Raw genomic sequence first — 23,443 nt, 5'->3', positions numbered from 1 at the left:
GGAACCAAAGAGCTGACCTAAGAACGGGGAGCGACCCACAAATACTTAACTGAAAGACCGATGGCGTCACCAGGAAGGCCCGTCTATCGTCTCGCTGTACAAAGGACTACGCCAGGCGCCAAAACAGGTCGACAGTCAGGGCATCAGTCCGTCGCCGCCGTCAGGAAGCAGGAATCTTCGCGGGAAAAATCTTCGGACCACTTATTTCGACAACAGGATCGATGAAGCGGGGTGCACCTTCCCTCGGAGATTTCACACTAAGTTCCTCATGATCGTCAGGCTTTGGACCGGTACCACATGATGTCGGCCCCGACGTTGGGCGCCAACTGAAGGACTGAGCTATTTTAAGGCCCAGCGGTGCCAGGGGACAACACCTGAAACCTTCGTGGAGATACCTGTTCCGGCGTACAAATTACAGAGACACGGGACACTTCCTTCGGCGTCAAAGATCAGCGTTTATTTACTGCAGGGACACAGAAATCGCTAGAAGTACAACATAGTGTATGTTCAGAGAGTCTGCTTCAAATTGCAAAAGTGGATCGCTCCTTTTATACACATCTTAGCCTTTGCACAACGTAGCGAACAAAAAGGTTACAACTCAGTTCCCACAGTAAACTTCAAAAGGATCGCATTCATGTTTTCAGAAGCCCGGAACATAATTACAGAAACATGTCGGTTCCCAACTGTAGAAGCACACTATCCCACCATTAGGCACATTTCATTCTAGTCGTAAACGATCTAAGAGAAGGGACAGAAACAGGTGCAGGAAAACAAGGACAGACAACAGATTGAAAGAAGCGTGGGGGCAATATCGGAAGCGTGATCACAGGATCAAAGGATTCGGGCCTAATGTGGGCAAGGCTGAAACAATAGACCGGCAGGGCAAGATGAGCCTCGAGCGGAGCCATCTGCTTTTGACGTGTCACTTCCCTAGTCATAAAGGCACCTTCAAAGGAATATGCATCTTCGGCAAGAGCTTGGGAATCCCAGGGTCATCAAGCGGACATTGTCCGTTCGCTGGCTACGTGAGGGCAAGAAACAAAATGGATGCTATATCTAAAATGGAACCCGAAGGTTCAGATGAAAACCCGTAAATAAGACGAACCCTTCCAAGTAGTGTATTGAAAACACGTACATGTACTAATCTCGTCATTTACGGTTCGTAGATACCAGACTCATCCATATGTGAACAGACCCAAAACCTCGTTCCGATTCACACCGAACCTCAACACTTCCAAATATATGCTGATGATACTTAGGTATCCATTTGATTGGATGAGTTGCAAGACAGCTAGGATAAAATCACAAACTGCCAACCATTTGTATAAATGGTTTCTACAAAATTACCTTTTTCTGAATGGAGCAAAGACTGAGACCCCTATGTCTTCTGGAGTTCTTCAGAAATGCTTTGCTTTGGAATGGTCACAAAATCTAGGAAGCCCACTATCTTTATGCAAGTAGGAAAATAAATCTGGACATTCTATTCGATGTTGACATGTCTTTTTTTTAATCTCAAATCAACGATGGGTTCAAGGTCATAAATATGGAGCTTTCCTTGAAATCTGAATTTAACACTGAAGGCAGAATACCACTATCTGCACTCCAGGAATTATCAATGAAGTGACATGCAGGGCTCTATTAAACGTCCAAATAATGCTGCTAACTTCCGTTTATTCACTCAAAACCCATCAATGACAACTGTGGCATGGCTCCTTTGCAAAATATCTTCTGTACAAGGAAGCTTTGGAATTATGTTTTAGTGATTTTCGGTATGATTTCAGCCCCACTACTAAGTGTGCAAAGGACTTCCTACATCACCAGCGTTTTGATTTCATGAACAAACGTGTCTGACTGGATGAAGAAACACGATACACCAAGAACAGCTCAAGTAAGAACAATCATGTGTGCTTCAAATTAACTGGTTGATATTCTGCAGGGTGTGGGCATCAATAGGGACTTCTAGACGGACACAAACCTGTAACTCTGATCAAAATCAAAATCTGACAAAAAGGAAGGATCAACTGGCTAAGAGGTGAAATAATTTCTAGCTGCCTGTAGTGGAAGCAACCATTCCTACATGAGTTCCTATTGCAACAACTAATTCGAGGGCTAGGAAGTCTAGTTTGCGAGGTCAGTGGATAGTGATTGATGAGTTTGCTGTAGACAGTCTTCTTTGCCTGCTGGGGTACAAAAGCAGACTATCGCCAGGATTTAAATGTAACAGGTCGCCTGGTGTATTCAAAAACAGCTGCTGGGTGTGAAGGTTTGCCAATTTACTGATGTTCTGACGGTAAATGGACTTCTATCAGTTGTGTGGGAGAGTCATGTGGTTTAGAATGCTGAGGTTTGCTGTGGACATTTTTCCAGAGGATTGGCCTGCTGCTAAATTGAGCAGACCTTTGAACAGAGAAATCTTGTAGTCACTAAGAAGAATCTTAGTTAACTGGTCTGCAGATGGCCAAGTAACAGTAAGGCTCCTCTGAAGATCTGTGTTTGAGTAGTTATACGTTTTACAATAAAAAAAATCTAAAGCAGGTTGTGAAGTGAGACACAAACTGTCAATGCTACATCAAGCTACAGCTCTTTTAGAGTACGTCTCTAGTAAGTTCCAGCTTCACCAAGAACACACACAGAACTTTCTGGAACTCAAGGAGTCCTGTTCGGATACAGCCTCCAGATCATTCTCAACATGTTTTTGCTCCATACTTTTTTCCAAGTGTGAAGGATGAATCCTTTAAAAGGACACGCACCCAGCTTGTATCTGATGTTTGCCCTCGCGATTTGACCACAAATTGTGCCTTGGTCTTGCTCTGTTACTGGAGATCTATTAATAAATGGTTTAATTATTTTTATATTGCATAGATTTTTTGTATGCGTCATATTTTTTCTTTTTTTGCAGGTTTCACTTTTGTCCATCATTTGAAACCCGTATTCATTTTTAGATCTCGCCTGGCGTTGCAGCTCGAAAGCGCTGTCGCCAGCGAGACTTATTGTCAGCGTCATGCCTCTCAAGGGCGACAAACCAGGGCACGCGCGGCGAGTGGGGTATGTGGACGCGCACATACAGCCACGTGCACATCGTCTGTCCCGCTTTCGCAGGCAATCCAGCATGGAGTTTCACTTTCGCGCGTACAGCCGCGCGCACATCTGTCCGCTTCACTTTCGCTCGCGTACAGCGGCGTTCAAGTGGGATAACATGAGATGTGTAGGCGCACGGCGTGAACACACCACCTGCTTGCTCGCTCCCTGCCGCCCCTTGTTTTAGCTGTAATTGTAACTGTGCGCTCACCACCTCTGTCGGTATAACAATTTAGCCAATGAAGTTCTCCATCAGCTTTGCCCGCTCCTGAATGTCACCGATGTACAGCACTGCCCCTCATCCAAACGGGAGCCACATCTACTACCCACTCCTAAAATCACACAACCCCCACGATTCTGAGTTTGGAGGATTGTGGCAGAACCATGCCCTTACCAATGGGAGCCCAAGGCTTGATGGGGTCCATGTCTTCTGCAAACAGTCTGTCCCATCCTCCGCGTCCGAGTACCCCATCATCAACGCTGCAAGGCCACACTGCGGCAAATCTCGCGACAAAAGCAGCTGGGAGTCAGTTCTTGTATTCAACTAAAGGACAAGTGAGGGTGAAGGTGAAGGTTGATAAAGAGGCCATCTTGAAAGGGAGCTAACCTGTTTGTGTTCAACGTTAAAACCAACACACGTCACCTGAGCGCGGTTTGGCTTAAAGCTCACGGCTTGAACGCATGTGCTTTTTTTGCCATAATAAAATAGTAAGTTTGATTTAAAATATTTCAATAATTAAATAATGTGATAAGTAATGTTTGTTTTTTTTTGCAGATCATGTTCGAAAAAATATATTTTTTAATCTTGTTAAAAAGGATAACCTCTGGTGTTATTATGACACTGAAAATCATTCATGCTTTTTTTTGTTTTAATATTTACAGTGCAGAGCGTTAAACAATTTTAAGCGTTTTGAGATTGTTTCTAGCCTGGCTCTGCCTGTGCAGCAGCGGAGCGCCCTGCCCATGCGCACCGCTTTTGTTGGTCTGGTGTACTCAAGTTCCTGCTCTCGTATCACTGTAAGCCAGCAGCCTACTCGGTATCTGATCTGTAACCAATATGCTCTTTCATCTACTTTAGTATCCTTTTAGATTTGCCACTTACTGTTCGTTTTTTAACCTCATTAAAGTCACTTCCGGTAATTCCAAAATGCTCAAAGTTACCCTATTTCCTGTAATGTCACTGGGGGTCAAACGGCACATGGTGTCACGTCTGCTACCTCTTAAATTTGCTGAATCAATGTCCACTTGTCCACTGTTTACGCGTTGTGTTCTATTGACCGGTGATTCACCCAATAAACAACAAGCATTTGCAATGCAATAGGTCTCGCATTTGCGAGAGTTTAACCTATTGGCATTGTAAATAACAATGCCTTTTATTTATGTTTTAAAAAACCAACACATAAATAAAAGGCATTGCCACTTACAATGCCAATAGCTCAAACGCTAACAACTGCGAGACCTATTGCATTGCAAATGCTTGTTCTTATTTGTTGCTATATTTTTCTTACTCCATTTTTACTTCAAGTAATTCAAGTGTACATTGTTATATATTTCTTTATCCTGCTACAGTTTGGTGTATTATTATGCACACCCCCCATATACTTGACTCTTCATAATGTGAGCCAACGCTACATCATCTGAAACGTTTACCACGTAGGGTCTTTCTGCTTGTGCTGCATGGGAGCCCTCTTCCTCTCATAACCTAGCAGTCGGATGCATTGCAATACTAGATTTGTACCTTGAGTGGCGGACATCACTTCAACTTCACTTTAAAGGAGGCACGCACAGTTTATAAGAGTTGCGTCTGCTTCCTAAGCTGTTTGTTTTGTGTCCATTCTTTGTTTTCAGATGAAACACGCAATGCAAATCTTGGAACGGCATGAGATACAGCCCTATGAAGTTGCCCTGGTCCATTGGGAAAATGAAGAGATTAACTACAGGATTGGAGTGTAAGAACCAACTTCTAAACTTGTTATACCTAAATCAATTATGTGATAAATGCCAAAAAAGCTATGCTAACCAGTTGTTTTCAAATACTAAAAAACGCTCACTCGTTCAGTCTTGTGGGTTTACTTCAACTGTGCTTTACTGGTATTGTTGCCAAATCTATTGAGTGAAAACAGACATAAAAGAAATTGATAAGAATCCAATATGAGGTTTACTTTTCTTTTATTTGTGCCATTGTATGTTAAATGTATGCATTTCACAGAAGTAGTCCATGTCATCTGTGGCACACCACATTAAAATGTGTCCTGTATTGCTGTGCTTCTTGCTTTGGAAGAATCATGTAGAATAACTCGTAATCAATACTATGTTTTCAGTTCTTTCATTATAGTATTCATTCCAAGTGTGCGTTGTTTGTTTCACAATCTTATTATTGGTACTTGTTGAGCACTATAAATCAACCTAAAAAGGGTCTCTAGGCACTGCTGCATATCTTCAGACATGAGCTACGGATTAGGATATTTTAATAATAGACTAAAGCAAGGTTAGAACATCCTTGTTTTAAGTGCTTGTTTGAAAAGTCTGTGGTCAGTGTTAAAATGGGTATTGGGAGCGGATTCCAGTATTGGGGAGCTAGGTACGAAAATGATCTGCCTCCCATTTCTTGCAGGGCTACCACTGCGGGGTGTAATAGGTGTTTCCCGCAGGACCATAGACTCCTGGTGGGGGCATACCAATTAAGTTTTTTCTGTAAATACTGTGGTCTGGTCCAATAAAGGTATTTCTGGACGAAACAGAGAAGTTTAAATCTTGAACACTTTTTATAGGCAGCCAGTGTAGGCTTCGTAGGATGGGTACTGAAGACGATAGGAGTGGAAGATGGCATACTAAATGTTCTGTAGTATTTTGGACCGCCTTAACTTTTGTGAACAATCCTTCATTTACTGGGGCAATTAATGCATTTCCATAGTCCAGGCGACTAATTATAAGGGCTTGGACTATGGATTTTCTTGATTGAAGTGATCTTCTCAGAGTACTATGGGTCTATACAGTGCATTTACCTCTAGAAAACAAACTACCACACTAACAACTATATTTAGCCTCTCTACCTACTTCTTGTATATTTGATAAGTGCAACTACTCACTGTGCTGCATTTTCTATTTTATGCATGGTTTTGAATAGAGTCGCATTGTTTTGTTGCAGTGCACCAACACTAAAATAAACTTTACTTTGATTAGAAGCATTAGTGAATGAATGACAGGATTTGTTAAGTGCATGGCTACACAGAAAGAGTGTCCCAATGCTATACGCAAAGTAAGAAAAAGAGAGCCACGTCTTATGTTTCTTTCTGAAAAGATTCTCTACTTCAATTTGTTGCGATTCTACTTGGAACCTATTCCAGGCCTGAGGTCACAGGAGTGAAATGGATCTGCCCCCATCTTTGGTTAGGCGGACACTAGGAATTGCGGCCAGATGGCCTAGATGAGCGAAGAGTTCTTAGGTGAGTAGTGGCATATCCTGGATGACAGATAAGCTAGACTGGGTTGGTTCATTCCTCTCTGCATTAGGGAAGGTTCTTAGATGAGATCTGCTTTGGATCCATATTAAAATATCAATATCAAAAATATTGATGAAAAAAATATTGATGTAAAAATATCGATAACAAAAATATCGCCTCCCTATACTTAAAAAGGTAAGTACAGTAATATCGACTCAAAAATATTGATGTAAACAATATAGATGTAAAAAATATCGACTTTAAAAAATAACATTACTTAAATTAAATATTTTTATTATTAACAAATTAAATTAATTTTAATATATATTTTAACTAATTATAACAAATAATCTAAATTTAATTAATATAAACACAAAAAAGTGTACATATACATATATTTACTTAAATACATTTTATTAACTATTATCTTTATTTAATTTATGAACTTTATTAATTATATAAAAATAAAATAAAAACATATATAAATAACTAAAAATAAATAAACATATTTAATATAGTCTATATTTAGTCAAAACACTAAACTATTAAAAAAAAAATACATACATTTAATAACAAAATAAAAACATTAATAGTTAAAACATTAGATAGCAGGAGGGTAAAAATTACTATTCCCGCTCCAGTGAGTGCAACAGTAGGGAAAGCGCTGGATAGCGTAGGGGTAAAAATTACTATTCCCACTCCAGTGAGTGCAATAGTAGGGAAAGCGTAGGGGTAAAATTTACTATTCCCACTCCAGAGAGTGCAACAGTAGGGAAAGCGCTGGATAGCGTAGGGGTAAAAATTACTATTCCCACTCCAGTGAGTGCAACAATAGGGAAAGCGCTGGATAGCGTAGGGGTAAATATTACTATCGCCACTCCAGTAAGTGCAACAGTAAGGAAAGCGCTGGATAGCGTAGGGGTAAAAATTACTATTCCCACTCCAATGAGTGCAACAGTAGGGAAAGCGCAAGATAGCGTAGGGGTAAACATTACTATTCCCACTCCAGTGAGTGCAAAATTAGGGAAAGTGCAGGATCCCAAAACAATGAAAAATTAAAAATATCAACATTTTCAATAAATTTAATTTCTAATTTTAACATAATTAATATATAAATATATTATTAACAAAGATAAAAAAAATATTTAGCACTATAAAATCCACAACAAATACCTAAAATTAATTAATGATTTGATTTGATTTGATTTATCTATTTATATAGCGCGCGAATGCCCGAGGGCGTCTTGGCGCTGAGATGTATCACTAACTCTTGAGGATGTTGACTAGAGCTGTGCAGAGAAAAGCCATGTTTTAACTTCCTTTCTGAAGGATTTCAAGGATGGGCTGGTTTTTATGTCTAGTGGTAGTTGGTTCCAGATTCTTGCTGCGTGTACCAGGAAGCTTCTTCCGCCCCAGTTAGCTCTCTTGAATCTAGGGACCCTGATGAGTTTCATTTGGCTGGATCTGAGAAGTCTATTTGGCTCATATTGTTGTAAATGCGTTTTTAGAAATTGTGATCCAGTTCCGTTTATTGCTTTGTATGCCAGGCACAGTGATTTGAATTGTATCCTGTTTACAATTGGTAGCCAGTGCAAGTTTTTTAATTTGTGGCTGACTGTTTCGAACTTTGGTATTCCCAGTATCAGCCTGCCTGCTGCGTTCTGCAGACGCTGTAGCTTGAGTAGGATTTTCTTCCTTGCTCCGGCATATAGGCCGTTCCCGTAGTCCAGTCTGGACAATGCTAGTGCTGTCACTACTGTCTTGCGTGAATCATACGGTAAGTAAGGTAGGATTTTTTTGATAATTTTTAGGATGTACCAGAGTGATGATGCCAGTTTACTGGCTTGAGCGTCGAATGAGAGATTAGTGTCTAACGTGATCCCTAAGTTTTTCACCTTTTCTGACGACTCGGGCATCTTCCCAGATCTTTTGGCCACCATGAGGGGGACCATATGTTTGTGTCCCCTCCTAATATCATGACCTCACTCTTGTCACCGTTCACTTTTAGGCAGTTTATTCTCATCAATTGGCTGATTTGTGCCATGCAGAGTTGGAATTTTTCTGCTGTGTCCCGTACATCCTTACTTATTGACACCACAATTTGGGTGTCGTCGGCGTAGGATATTGGGGTGAAGCCACTGTTCCTTATTATTTGTGCGAGGGGAGCCACATATAGGTTAAAAAGAGTGGGGCTCATCGATGAGCCCTGCGGGACTCCGCATGGTAGGTTGAATAGGTTGGATTTCGCTTCTCCGGAGTCTACTGAGAATGTTCTATTCTCTAAGTAAGAGGCTATAAGGGCACAAGCTGAGTCGTGGATATTTGCTGTTTTTAGGCGCGTTATCAGGATCTCGTGGCTGACTGTATCGAAGGCCGCCGATAGGTCTAGTAATATCAAGGCGGCCTTCGATCCATTGTCCAGTATTTGCCTAAGTTCCTCCACTGCTGTAATCAGGGCCGTCTCTATTCCATGTCCCACACGGAAACCGAATTGAGAATGATCCAGCCACTTGCCGTCCATCAGATATTGAGATAACTGTTTGTTTAACAGTTTCTCCAAGACCTTTGCGGCAAAAGGGATCCTGGCTATGGGTCTGTAATTATTAGGAGTTTCGCAGTCTAGGTTAGTTTTTTTTAGCAGCGGCCTGATTGATATCATTTTCCAGTCATCAAGGAATATATTGGTATTGATGATTTTGGTGAATAGTTTTTCTAGCACTAGGCTCAGTTGCTGGGAGCAGATATGCATTATTTTGGGTGGACAAGGGTCCATTGGGCTGCCTGAGTTGGTGGTTTGGATCTCTTTCTAGATCTGTTCAGCTGTAGGGGGTGTGAAGATGAATGATGTGGTTTGGGCTGGTTGTATTACTGGGTTTGGTAGGTGTGAAGTATCCTTTTCTACTGTCTCCGTGCTCTGATTTTTAAAAGGTTCGTATACTGATGATACTTTGCTGATAAAGAAATCCCCCAGTATGTTGCAGAAGTCTGATGACAGTACTTCTGAGTTGTTGTTCTCAAATTTTGATAGCTTCTTGACAGTGTCAAAAAGGGTTTTGCTGGAGTTTTTAGACTCATTGATTTCTGAATGAAGTATTTACTTTTTTCTGTTATTATTAATTTCTTGTAGCTTGCTAGGGTAGCTTTGTATTCTTGTCTGAGGTGGATATCGTAGTTGGTTCTCCACTTTTTCTCTGCTCTTCTGCACATTTGTTTTTGTGTTTTCAGTGCTTCTGAGAACCATGGTTGTGAAGGGGTTTTTCTTTTCAGAGTAGCCTTTTTTTGTGGGACTGTCAAATTGACTGCATTACCTAACCACTCGTTGAATTGTTTGCAGGCTATATTACAGTTTTCATCGAATGTGGGATGGGATGGTAGGAGTGTTTCTAGAAATGCCTGGTTGTCAATTTTAGACCATTCGAGATAGGTTACTTGCTTGATACGTTCCACAGGTCTGCCAGTGTCCTCTTTGACTTCCAGAGTGAATCGGACTAGTTTGTGGTCTGACCATGGGATCGGAAGAGTGTCAATTTTATTTAGGCTCTGACATGAGGTGAAAATACCGTCCAGTGTGTGTCCGGCATTATGGGTATCTAAGTGTACCTTTTGTTCCAAATCAAAGTTTGTCATTGCATCGATAAATGCTGCTATCTTTGGGTCTGAATTTTTCTCTAGATGCAGATTAAAATCTCCTAGGATTGTATAATCTGGATTTGTCACACTGGATTCAAGAAACGGACTTAGCAGCTCAATTAGTTTTTTTTTTGCACTGGGTGGTCTGTATATTAGTAGTCCATTAAACATATAATTGTTTGTGATTTTTATTTGGAAGGTCAAAGTTTCACAGTCTGGGGTGCTTCCTTTATCTGAGATTTTAATTCTAAAACCTTCCTTTGCTATGATTGCCAATCCTCCCCCCGTTTTATTTTTCTATCAACTCTGGAGAAGGAATATCCCTCTGGAATAGCTAAGGCCAGGTCAACATCTGATGCTTCGTCTGCCCAAGTTTCTGTGACATATAGTATATCAATATTTTGTTTATCTATTAGTTCAGCTGTCTGTATATTATGCTTGACTAATGACCTGACATTAAGTAAGCCAGTTTTCAAAATATTGTTTCTGTATTTTGGTATCCTGGTTTTATCCAGGTTCTTAATGGGAAGAAAGTCAAATGTATGTGAGCATGACGGACATTTTTTACCTTCTTTGTGTGGCTCTATCCGGGCACATATGATGTCTGGTCTCGGCCCTCGAAGTTCCTGGCTGGAGTATTTCCGTAATCTTTTATCGGGGTCACTTTGGACAGGGGGTATGGCCCTTGGCCCGGTCTTGGCACGGACGGGTGCAGACGGGCTTGCCTTTGGCGCGCCTGCTGCGCGCGTCCGCTGCGCGCTTGTGGAGGGCACATTTCTAGTGGAGTGGGAGGGGGCGTGGCCTGCGTCAGTGGGCGTGGCTTGTGCTCGCTCCAATTATGGCGGCAAGAACTCCGACTCGCCGCAGCCCTGAAATCGGCAGCGCGGGAAGTTCTCAACAGGTGAGGTGGGGGAGTGCTCTGGGGTATCGTGCTACAGTTCTAAAGTGCAATTTTCGGTCAAAAGCAGTCTTTAAAAACAGTGCAACAATTTTATCCAAACATACAATTTTAAAAGTATTCTTTAAAATCAGTTATCGGCTAGATTAGTTAAAAGGCTTTACGTCTCCCGGCTATCTCGCCTCAGGAGTAGTTTGTCTCTGATAGTGGTTTGTAATCAGCTCGCTTTTAAGGTCTTACAAAGGGGGCGTGGCCTGCGTCGGTGGGCGTGGCTTGTGCTCGCTCCAATTATGGCGGCAAGAACTCCGACCCGCCTCAGCCCTGAAATCGGCAGCGCGGGAAGTTCTCAACAGGTGAGGTGGGGGAGTGCTCTGGGGTATTGTGCTACAGTTCTAAAGTGCAATTTTCGGTCAAAAGCAGTCTTTAAAAACAGTGGAACAATTTTATCCAAACATACAATTTTTAAAAGTATTCTTTAAAATCAGTTATCGGCTAGATTAGTTAAAAGGCTTTTCGTCTCCCGGCTATCTCGCCTCAGGAGTAGTTTGTCTCTATTACACAATTACATTTAATATTTACTAAATAATGAAAATTATATTTTATTATTTATTAATGAAACAATTACTTACCAGCTTTCACACCATTTACACATATAGAGACCACAACACACACCTAGAATTAATTACACAATTACAATTATTAATTACTAATTAGTTATTTAAAATTAATGTTTTATTATTTATTAAATAATTAATTACTTACCAGCTTTCACACCATTTACACATATATACACCACAACACACACCTAAAATGAATTACACAATTACAATTAATAATTAATAATTACAAAATAATTATTAGAAATTAACTTTAAACTATTTAATAATTAATCAATAAAAAATTTATTACCACCCTTCACACCATTTACATATATAAACACCACAACACACACCTAAAATAAATTAAACAATTAACATACTTAATTATTAATTAACTAATATAAATTAATTAACAACTAATTATTAAACTATAATTTAATAAATTAACACATTAATTAATAAAATAATTGTACATAATTAAATTACTTCCCACCCTATTCCCCTATAAACCCACAACTCGCCACGGAACTAATAACGCAAAATTAAACCTAAAATAAATTAATAAGTAGAAACATTCTAAAACATATAATAAAACGACAAACCATTCTTATTTAAAACGCTAAAATACATAACATTATTAAAAAATATATATATTTGAGTAAACTATATTTTTGTAAGCAATATTTATTACAACTATATTTTTGTAATCAATATTACTTACCTGCCAGTCGATATTCTTGTCATCTATATTTTTGTGGTCGATATTTCTTTCAAACGATATTTCTGCGGCGATATATTTGTTCCACGATATTTCACTGTCGATATTCCTGCTCTGCACCATCTGCTTGTTCACAGGAAGCCAATGCAGATTTCTCCTTATTCTATTAAGGAAAAACACACCCTATATTTTGTAAATTATATCTGTATCCAGTATGCCTTCTTACTTAGTTTGGGTTGTTGTGATAAAACATTGCAGGATTTCAGAATGTGCTTGTGCTTTTCCTTCAGTTTCATGCATTGTTGTAATTTACTATCCTTTAACTAAACCCCAATCCATCATACTGGTATGCACTGCTTTTATAATAGACGATTGTTGCCATAGCATGCTGCATGATAAACAGTGTTGCCTTATTTATTTAATTATATTTAAATAAAGTTTTTTGCTTTTTATACAGTGAATTATAGCACATACCCATAAACCAGAAACAAGGTCAATACGAACAAATCTCCAACGGGTGGATTAAATCAAGGTTAAGGAGCATCCTAATGCTAATCAGCCTGCATCTGGGCTGTGATCTTAGTTATGCAATTCAGGTGTACTTCAAACTCACCTTTAATGACACCTGTAGCTTGTAACCTCTCTGATGCTTTGAGTCATCATCTGTACGTTTACACTGTCATGGCCTCTATTGCCCACAGTCATTTCCTGACCATTTCAACTTGTGTCAGTCCGTATTCCTAGCCATTTCTAAATGTATCTCTTCCTATGTGGAGGCTAGGGCAGATCCATTAGTGCACAGAAACCCCCATTTTGCCCATTTCTCTTTTGCTTACCTTTGAAGATCCATTCTCAAACTGCTAAACGGCCACCCTTAATTCCCCCAGTTTCACATATATTTACTGTAATCTTTTTTTGGTGAGGTATATGCAGTGAAGATGGTGAAAAAGTAAAAATTTACCAAACATTTATTAAAATGATCAACTTTTAATTTGTTCTGGAAAATGCTATGTACGTTCAAGAACTAATTAAAATGAAATACAAAAGATTGTCCTCAGAGACTTGTTTCCCTAAAATGAGGAGCCACTGCCCAAACAGTGGAAGATGACTGCCGATCATGTGTCGGGTCGTTGTAGGTAAAGTGAGCCTTAGTAGCGGTGACACAAGTTTTTTAAAAGGCTTGATAAGTTATACATAGGGATTTAAAAAGAGCTTTGTTACATTTGCAACCAGTGGAATATCTCCTTAGTCTCAGTGATATGGTCAAAGATACTCGTCACAGCTGCATATCAGACAGTTGACTTTTTAATAATTTGCCATCTATGTAAATGTTTACTGAAAGTCTAAGGGAGCAGGCATTCACAGAGTCCAGCATGGGACGGTTGGGCAATGTTATTACCTTTGCTCAATGATTAACCTCGGAGTATTCCTCAAATGTTTCCGCTGCAACGAGCAGGAGAATACCACCAAATTTACCTGTGCCTCAAGAGAGTGTAGTTTATCTAGTTTACAATTACATGTGTTTTTTCTTTACTGCATTCACCAGCACGGAGGAGCACTTAAGTTAACAGGCCTTCAGGTAGCATTCCAAAAAGTCGGATCCAAAAATAAGAATAAAGACCAACATTGAGTTTTTGCATTCTCAACATGTGTTTTTTAATGCATTCTTTGTATTCGGTTTTATAACTTAACAGAGAAAAAATGAATAACATTTTATCCAAATCAAGCATTTGAAGCACAAAACATCTTATGGCATCAATTTTACGACTATCCTGAGATGCATGTCATAACAAATGCGTTGTACTGATGACATACCAATGGTGGCGTGCAACAGGGCGGAGCAACCCAGCCCTAGATAAAATAACACAACTTTTTTTAGATGCCCTGGTTTGAATTTAATTTAAATCAATTTGAAAATCCATTGGTGAAAGCTTTATATATCAAGTTTTGCACAGACCCGCTCCCCATGGCTGGATTTACCAAGGCTTTGGGTCGGTGAGATTTGTTGATTAAAGACTGCTTTTACTGATTGAACTTTGGGGAATCTCTTGTCCTTTTATGCATCACCAAGGGATAAATGGCTGTCAAACATTTTGTTAAACCATAGGGAGAATAGCCAAGAGATTATGCTTTGAGGATTTAAATCTGATTTCTCTATTCTGTTCACATGTGCTATACTGCTCTTTTTAATTCTTGGAGGATTCTCTGCATCGTGACTGAGTAATTTTAATTCTTAAGGAATCGTTGAATAGGCTTTTTCCAAGTATCTTATATTTTTTGGGTGTGACTAATTTGTTAATTTCTTTAATTTCCGTATGCATATTTTTTATCCAGAATTACTAATAAACTGCTGCTATATGTGAATACTAAGATGCAGAAGGATTGGTTCTGCGTGGGGTTTTGAATATGCAGGAAGAATGGCGCTCTAGCAAGTTCGCGGCAGAGTATGATATACAAAGAATAGTTACGGTGCTGCCAGGTCAGGGGAAGACCCAGACAACTCCTGAAAATATGTGGGTGCGGACCCACACTGAAAATTGAGACCAAGTCCTGGGCACACGTTCAGAGTAAACACATGAAATACCATAACTGTGCATTGACATTCTTAAACATTACTCTGAACGTGTGTCCAGGACTTGGTCTCTAAGATGCAGAAGGAGTCGAATAGAAACTGATGTTCATTATATACCCATCTTAACCAATGTTTTGCTCTGCTTGTAGTTGATGATTTTGGCAATCATTATAAGGCATGTATCACTTGAAGGTCTATGAGCAAAAGCACTCTTCAATAATATGAAACAGGAGGCGAGTCTGTTTTCTGATGAAAAGTTAGCTATCCAGCGTTCAAGACATTTCTCAGGTCGGACATCCTCTGACACCTCAGGAAATCCCACCAAGTGAAGAGTGTTGCTACTTGCTTGAGCTACAGCATCCTCTGCCCACTCTTTAAGGACTACTTATCTGCAATAGTGTTGCTCCTCAGGTGAGTGCTGTATGCAGAGGGGGATGAAGGTACAATCACCAGAAGCAGACTCCACTGTTATATAACAAATCCCAACAATAAGAATTCCAGAATGCCACTTAGTTTAATGATGGTGAATTCTGTCAGGACAGAAGGTGAGGATTATACTTTCCTTCTTCCCTTTAATTCTTAAATTGATAACACAGCAGCCATTAAAGCATCAAAACCACTTTTCCTATGAACACCAGGGAAACAAAGCAAAGTCCTTGCGTCCTTCTTCAGTGTCAACAACTGAGTCCCAGCATAGTCCTCTATCGCTGTTCATTATCCTTCTTTATTCGCTGCTCAGCAGCCAGTTAGGTCGTGTTTATTTTTCTTCTCAAATTGGGCATTACTTGTGCCTTTTTGAACCTAGTCTAATTATTGACAAATAGTGACTTGTAGCGCTAACACTCGCTAGCTTTAATTTCAGATTCCACGCATCAGTCGCGGGAATGCCTTAGCGCACCTTTTGAGACTCCTTTCTCCTGTGGACTGCAGTAAGGACCCGATACCCGTAGAGGGTGCTGTCCTCAGCATGAGGCTCTGGCTTCACCACGCGCATCTCTCTCATATTGGAAGTACAGCACACGCCGTAGGAGCCTGGTTGCGGTCAAGCCTGCCCAGTGTGACGCCTAGCCCAGAGGTGGGTCTGTATTTGCCCCTTTACACTTCTGAACTCCCCTCTGGGGTCTGTATTGTGCTTCTTGAGGCCCTGTGGGGTCTGCATTATGGTGAGCCTTTTCAAGGCTTTCAGTGGGGACACTGTCCCAGCCAACATAATTTAACCCTCTGTATCTAAGGGTGTTTGTTTCCCCTGGGCTACCACCTCTTAAATCGTGCGCCCTTGGTCACCCACATAGTCTAGACCCCTCTCAGCATTAACTTTATACATGCTCATGTCTGCTATATTAGGGGCCACCTCAGCCCCCGTACGTTTAGGCCTACGGTCCAGCATATAGAGATACATTACCCCATTTTACATGGTGAGCTGTTTCCCCACAAGCCACACATGAGGAAGACGACTCCTTGTCATCCCCCCAGTGGGACGAGGACTTCTGCGAGGCCATAGATACCTAGATATATAGGGCAGTCAATGACCTTCTGGCACCCATGGAGCTGCGTCTCTCCGAACAAATAGCTAGGGAGTATGCAAAACTTGCCCAGTGTCAGGCAGCGGTGCCAGCTAAGCCCACACAAGGTGCCTCTGCGAGGGTCCCCAACCCCCAAGTGTGGAGAAGGGTTGGATAAAAAAGCATTTGAATGTCTGTAGCATGCCTTTTTGGCCCATGCCTTTCCTCAGAATGACCCCTCAGGGTTGGCTGAGCCTTTTCCTGAGCCCCCCCACCCTAGCACCCCTGACCCCCTAGGATGGCACACCCCTGAAAAAGACGAAGAAGTGGGTTGCTCAGGCCCTGGCGTCTGTCTTCGGATTCTTCTCCCGCTCTGCATGATGTATCTAATATGCTGGACTCTAACAATATTGTCCTATCACAGATCAGCTGTGTGGGTCCTGGCAGAGAAGGTGGCTAGCTATGTAGCGCAGTGGCTAGGCAAACCCTGGAAAAGAAGGCTCTCAGTTGCCTTCGAACATGCTTTTGACATATCAGCGTGTGTGTTCTCATCCAATGGTGTAGTTTTCACAGTCACTAGACATACCAAGTCCAGTACCTGCACCATTTCTTACCCAAACTTTTGCAGGGTCTCCCAAGCTTTGTGTGGTACAATGTCTCAAGGCATATGAGCAAATGATCGACAAGGTTCGATCTCCCGGGGAGAGGCAACTCCTCCTGGACTAAGAAAGCGGTGTAAGGCTGTATCTGTACCACAGCCCGTTGGGTGATGCAGGAAGCTGTTACCGACGCCAAATTATTTGTTACACACTCAACGTGTGGCACAATGGCTTCAAACTCCTTTTGTTTGGGTTCACGCCTTGAGTATCTCATGCGTGCTACAGACTCTACTTTTAAGAAGTTCTACTTCAAGCCGGTGGTGGATGTGGCACAGTTAGTGGTGAGTAAGCTTTGAACTAACATAATACTCGCCGCCGGTCCTGACATAAAGTTAAAACTTGCCTAGCTTAAGTGAAGGTAAGTTTCACTTATATTAAGAGTACGGAGGTGAGGATTATCCCTACCAGCACTAAAAATCAAACTCGAACACTCCTCGCTCTTGAATAGGTACTTTTGGTTTACATTTCTACCAATGGTTGTGATGGTGATGAACAAGTAGTATGGTTGTACCTGCCTTTTGTAATGTTGATATGGTCTCTCAAAGGAAAATGTTAATGAATCAATCAAACAAACAAAATGTTAATGTTTCTAATCACATGAAGATGCTTTACAGTCCAAATAGTTTGAAGGTGGGACACTGATGCTGCATCTCTTTGCAGGAAATGATGGCCCGAAATAGGATGCCTGATGAATGAATGAATGAATGAATACAAGCTTTATAAAGTGCAAACTTAGCCCAGGGGTGTCAAGGCGCTGCAGAAAGGGATCAGGGTACAGAGATGCCCATAGATAAAAGGGCTTACAAATTCAAGCTGGTGAAGAGCCAGGTCTTCAAGGCCTTACAGAACGAAGAATGCTTTTCCAGAGCCGATATTGAAAGAGGGAGTGAATTCCACAATTTAGCTGCAGCCAGCGAAAAGCCCCACCCCCCCAAATCTGGCTTTCCTGAGCTTGGGAACTGTCACCAGATTCTTGCTGGCTGATCTTAGCTGCTTGCCAGGGATATATCTCCGAAACTGTTTTAAATGCCTTCTGACCCCATATTGTAGGAGACCTTGTGCACCAGGCACAGGGCTTTAAATACAATTCTCCGACCCAGCGGAAGCCAGTGCAGATTTCTGATGGTTGCCGCGACAGAGTGGTATTTGGGAAGGCCCATCACCAGCCTGGCAGCGGCATTCTGCACTGGTTGAAGTTGATGCACAAGCCCCTTATTTATCCCCACATAAAGAGCATTGCAATAATCTAACCTAGACAACACAAGGGCCACAACTGCCTGTTTCGGCGAGGGGAGGGAGAGAAATTGAAAGATCCTTTAAAGAATCCTTATCATCCCGAAACAGGTAGAAACTGCTCTATTTATTTGAGGTCCCAGAGAGAGGGAGGTGTCAACTATGATGCCTACATTTTTGGCACTGAGGCCAGGGCGAGGGCAAGATCCAAGCGTATCAGGCCACCAGGCCTCTGACCAAATCTCCTGTTTGTCTCCAAAAATTAAAATCTCAGTTTTATCCCCATTGAGCCTTAGATAGTTCTCTACCATCCATGAGGCCACTGCCTGCATACAGTTTTTTAAGTTTGCTGCTGATGCTTCAACACTCACAGTGATGGTAATCATGATTTGAGTGATATCATCGTAGGATAACACTTCTAGGCCGAAAGATCTTACAACCCTGGCAAGCGGGGCTACATAAATATTAAAAAGGCTAGGACTCTATGAGGATCCCCGATGAACTCCACAGAACAACTCTGTAGGAGCTGAGAAGAATTGGCCCATCATAACTCTTTGTGACCGGTCCATAAGGAATGATGGAAGTAAATTAAGGGCGGAGCCCTCCATCCCTATTTCCCGGAGTGTTCCAACCAATCTTAGAGGAGAGATGGGATCAAAGGCTGCAGTAAGGTCCAGAAGGATCAGTAAGGTGATATGACCAGCGTCAACCTGTTGTGGAATGTTGTTGAATACAACGGTTAACGCCATCTCAGTACTGTGCTCACTTGTGAACCCATGTTGCGAGCCATCGAGCAGCTGATGATCCTCCAAATAAGTACTAAGATGAAGGTTCAAATGCTTCTCCAGCATTTTTGCTGGGACAGTCAACTGGGATCTTTAAGAGAGGTTTAACCTCTGCAGTTTTCCACGCGGTGGGATAGTGGCCTGCGGTAATGACAGCATTAAGGATTAAAGTCAAGGGGTGCAATGGCTCAATTCACAGTTTCAAGATTTTCAAGGGACAAGGCTTGAGTGGAGAACCAGATCTAATTCCACTTAACAGCCACTCGGTATCCTCTTGAAGTATAGGAGGAAAGGAGCGCAAGTGAGATTCCTTCAAAGGAGCTACCAGAGGATCTGATGGAAGAACTAACTTTGATCCTCCAGCATTGAACGTCTCCAGGGAGGAGTATATATCCTTGATTTTAGCATAGAAAAAACATGCCATTTTATCACACAAATCCTGGGAAACATTGGTGTTAGCAGTGGCTGTAGGGGCTCGGAGTGTATTAATCACAGTGAAAAGTTCCAATGGGGACTTTATGGATTCCGTCATCTTAAAATAATAAGTGATGGAAACTGTTAGCGTGATTGGTGCTAAGAAAGAGTAATAATGGACAGCAACAGAGGACTATGTTGGAACTCTGCTGTGGACAGTGAAGAGGGACTTACGGACTTTGTTGCCCTGGTGTTCATGGCAAAAGTAGTTTTGATGCTTTGATGGTTGTTGTTTTATCAATTTGAGAATTACAGCGAAGGAGGAAAACATAATCTTCGCCTCGGTGTAGAATTGAAACTTACCTTCACTTGAGCTAGGCAAATTTACATAATGTTTCGGAGCCTTTTCTTATACCTTTGATTAGATGAAGGAGCATCAAGTCCACCTAATGGGTGCTCAGCTTCTTCCATCCCATCCTAGATCTCTGTTCTCTGAAGGAAGGACAAGTTGAAAATGCTCACCCTATCCCAAGTTCTGTCTGCCCTGGATCCAGGAGACTGGATGGTAGCTAAATACTAGCAGGGCACTTGTTTTCTGATCTGCATTTGGCAGTCCCATAGATGCTATCTGCGTTTTCAGGTAGGCCACAAGCATTTCCAGTTCTCGGCCTGACCACTTAACCTTGGGTGATGATAATAGTGATTGCAGCTCATCTGCGGAGGTTGGGAAATACCAGTCTACCCATACCTTGAAGACTGGTAGCTGAAGACTAGCTCATTTCAGGCAAGTCACCTCAAGGCGACCTGTTGCTATAGTTGGGTTTTTCCATCAATATGGCAATGTCACAAATGACTCTTAACAGTGGCTCCCTTTCATTGGAGCCATTATAAATGCAGACCTTCTACAAGCCAACCCTCCACCTCAATAAGTCCAGGACCCTTGTGCTATGATCTTGATACGTCAACTCGCAGCCGGTGTCTCTTTGAGATTGTCTCTGAGGCCTCCTGCATCCTTCTCGTGGGCCACACCAAGCGGCAAATGTGTGCTCTACAGTGGCATTTGAAGTCTTAGTGGGATCAGCACCAAAGCAATCTGTTAAAATTCAATGCAGGTAACAAGAGACTGCAAAAGAACTGCAGTGGTGGCTCCTCAACTGCAGCTGAACTAGCGGCAGACTCCTCTCCCTACCCCACCCAGAACTAATGGTTATGACTAAATCATTGTTGCTGGGTCGGGTAAGTCTTCTGGTAGAGGTGGAGATCAGAGGACTCTGGTCTCCCGCTGAAGCTTGCTTCCACGTCAACTTGCTGGAGTTGCGAGCGACATGCTTGGCACATAAAGCGGTTGTCCCGACCATTGGGAGAGGATGGGTACAGCTGCTCACAGACAACACAACACCCATGTGGAACGGCAAAAAAAAGAGTGTTGTGGATTGTGGATGCTCTGTCTTTAGACGCTACGTCTCTGGATACGGCAGGACATCTCCATGACCGACAACTACCTTGACAGGATCTTTGAACGCTAGGGCAGACAAGATCAACTTTTGCATAGCTGATCATGAATGGTGGTTAAACTCAGAAGTGGCACATTGTTTCTTCCAGCAATAGGGAGATTCCTGCTCAATCTATTCGCCACTGCAGAGAACCCTTAGTGAGAGAGGTTTTGAGCATTGGATTTCCCCCAGGCTGTCCTAACTAGGAGATGCCTTTTGCCTGCACTAGGGCACAGACCTTCTGTATGCCTTTCTGCCCATCCCTTTTCATCCCAGAATACTGAAAAAGATCACCAGAGTCTGGGCCTAAGTCACCCTAGTAAATCCTGGACTAGGACGGGGTGAAGAGAGTGTTACCTGGGACTTCTTCCCATGAGCATTTGTCCTCTGATCCAGCTGCCTCTTTGAAATAACCTCCTGTTGCAGCAACAAGGCTTGGTCCTGTACCTGAGCGTGCACAACTTAAACCTTCCTTCATGGGGATTTAGCAGCTATAGTTGCTGGCTTTCGCTCTTCCTCCCGAAGGAGTTGGTGTTATTGTAGAAGCCAGGGGTCCATCTAACAAACTGTATATGCGGGACGCTTGGAGATTCTTGTTGCTTGGTGTTTCTTCTATCATGTTCAACACTTGCAATTAAGTTTATCTGACATTCTTTTGCTTTGTCTTTCATTGGCTCAGCAAGGCCTTGCTGTGACCTCAGTAATTTATCAGCTCTTTTGGCCTTTCTTCGTTTACCAGATCAACTTTCCCTCTTCAGACCAACTGTTGTGATGTACCTTTTGAAAAGGTTGACACACATGTTGCTGTCAACACCATTTCTGATGCCACAGTGGGACTTTAATTTGGTCCACATGATCTCATGCAGTTTCCCACCTCGTCTGTGAAGCATCTAGACCGTTTTCCTTATCGCCATAACATCGACCGAGTGAGTGAGTTAACTGCAGGCATTGTTTAGGGTACCTTGGTACACTTTGCTCATCCAAGACAAACTGGTCCTTCCAACAAAAGCAACATTGCTGCCCAAGGTAGTCATGCCCTTTCAAATAGAGCAATCCATCACCTTCCTGGCTTTTAATGCACCCCATAAAACCTCATAAGAGGAAGACAGGCTTGACCTAAAGAATCCTTAGCCTCTACATAAAACATTCACAGGAATTCCAATGGCATGACCAGCACTACATCTGTTTCTCTGTCAAGACTGGCAAAGTGGTGCAGAAGAGAGCGATCTCTTGAAGGATTGTACTATGCATCAATATTTGTTATGGGCTGGCCAAAAAGCAACTTCCTGAAGGTCTTCAAGCCCATTTCACCTGAGCAAAGGATGCTACCATTGCTCTGGCACACGGCGTGCCAGTCTTGGACATCTGCCAGACTGTTACATGGATGTCGCTCCATAAGTTCACTAAGAGTTACTACATGGACTGCAATATCTGGTAAGATGGGCATTTTGCTCGAACCCATCCTGCACGATTTCTAGGTATGAGCCATTTCACAGACCAGCCACCTGGGGAGGTAATGCTATGGTTACCGAAGATAAGTAACTTGTTCTTCTGTACATCCTAACTTATTTGTTTAATTGGAAATTACTCCTATTAATAAGCACATATGATTGTAATCAAACATACAACTTTTGCTACTGTCCTATGGTCTGGAACCTATACAGATCGGGCAAGTTCTCTCACTCCCTGTGTTAAAGAGGGACTGAACTCCCTACTCCACAAGCTTTATCTTGTTCACATATAAGCCTCTAAATGATGGACCACCGCTGGTAATGCCTCGTCTTGTTTACATCTACTGCCTCACCTCTTTCCTGTATTTCTCGTTTCTTCTCCCTCCTTGGTGCAGCTTTTCATTACTTTGTAAACTGGTTTCCATTGTATGAATGCTCATACACTCATACTGTTTATAAAATGTTGGAGAGAATACCATAATGGAGAACTTTCAAAGTGCAAACCCGGCTGCCAAGCAAGGGAGCTCAGTGTATAGGAGTGAAGAGGAAGCTATTCAAGGTTGTGTACACAGGCTGGGGAGGAAGGAGATGGGCTGAGGGGACTTTTCTTCACAGATACGCCACGGCAGCAGTTGAAGGTTGTAGGTTTCTTATCAGTCGACGGTGAGGTGCTCTTTGAAGCATCTTTGAAGCATCTTTACAAAGCGGGAGACTGAAGCTGCTAGTGGATGGCAGAATGTTGTTCCAGGTTTTGGGCACATTCATTTGGAAGGTTTGTTTTCTGTTTTTTTAATTTCAAGTTTAGAAGTTTCATGTCTTACATTAGCCTCCTATGATGGTGAGTTTTGTTGCAAGGAAGTCTGTGTGTTAAGGATTGTTGTCTTGTTGGTGAAGCAAGTCTTGAAGAGAACGTGGGCCAATAGGACAATCAATGTAGGACTCTCATCATGGGAGTGATGCAGGTGTAC

The 23,443-nt window shown here is 41.9% G+C and overlaps 1 protein-coding gene across 2 annotated transcripts in view; it reads left to right on the top strand.

Annotated features, from left to right (window-relative positions):
• RMND1 (required for meiotic nuclear division 1 homolog) overlaps positions 1-23,443 on the top strand; it is a 494,724-nt gene that overhangs the window by 301,965 nt on the left and 169,316 nt on the right. For both annotated transcript variants that reach the window (XM_078673969.1, XM_078673970.1), the window contains one exon: positions 4,927-5,027. In XM_078673969.1, the coding sequence (XP_078530095.1) occupies positions 4,927-5,027 (101 nt within the window). The remainder of the gene's footprint in view (positions 1-4,926; positions 5,028-23,443) is intronic.

Source organism: Lissotriton helveticus, chromosome 1_1 (genome assembly GCF_964261635.1).
Source record: "Lissotriton helveticus chromosome 1_1, aLisHel1.1, whole genome shotgun sequence".
NCBI lineage: Eukaryota > Metazoa > Chordata > Amphibia > Caudata > Salamandridae > Lissotriton > Lissotriton helveticus.
The sequence above is the reverse complement of the archived record's forward strand: the minus strand, read 5'-3'. Positions and strand labels throughout refer to the sequence as shown.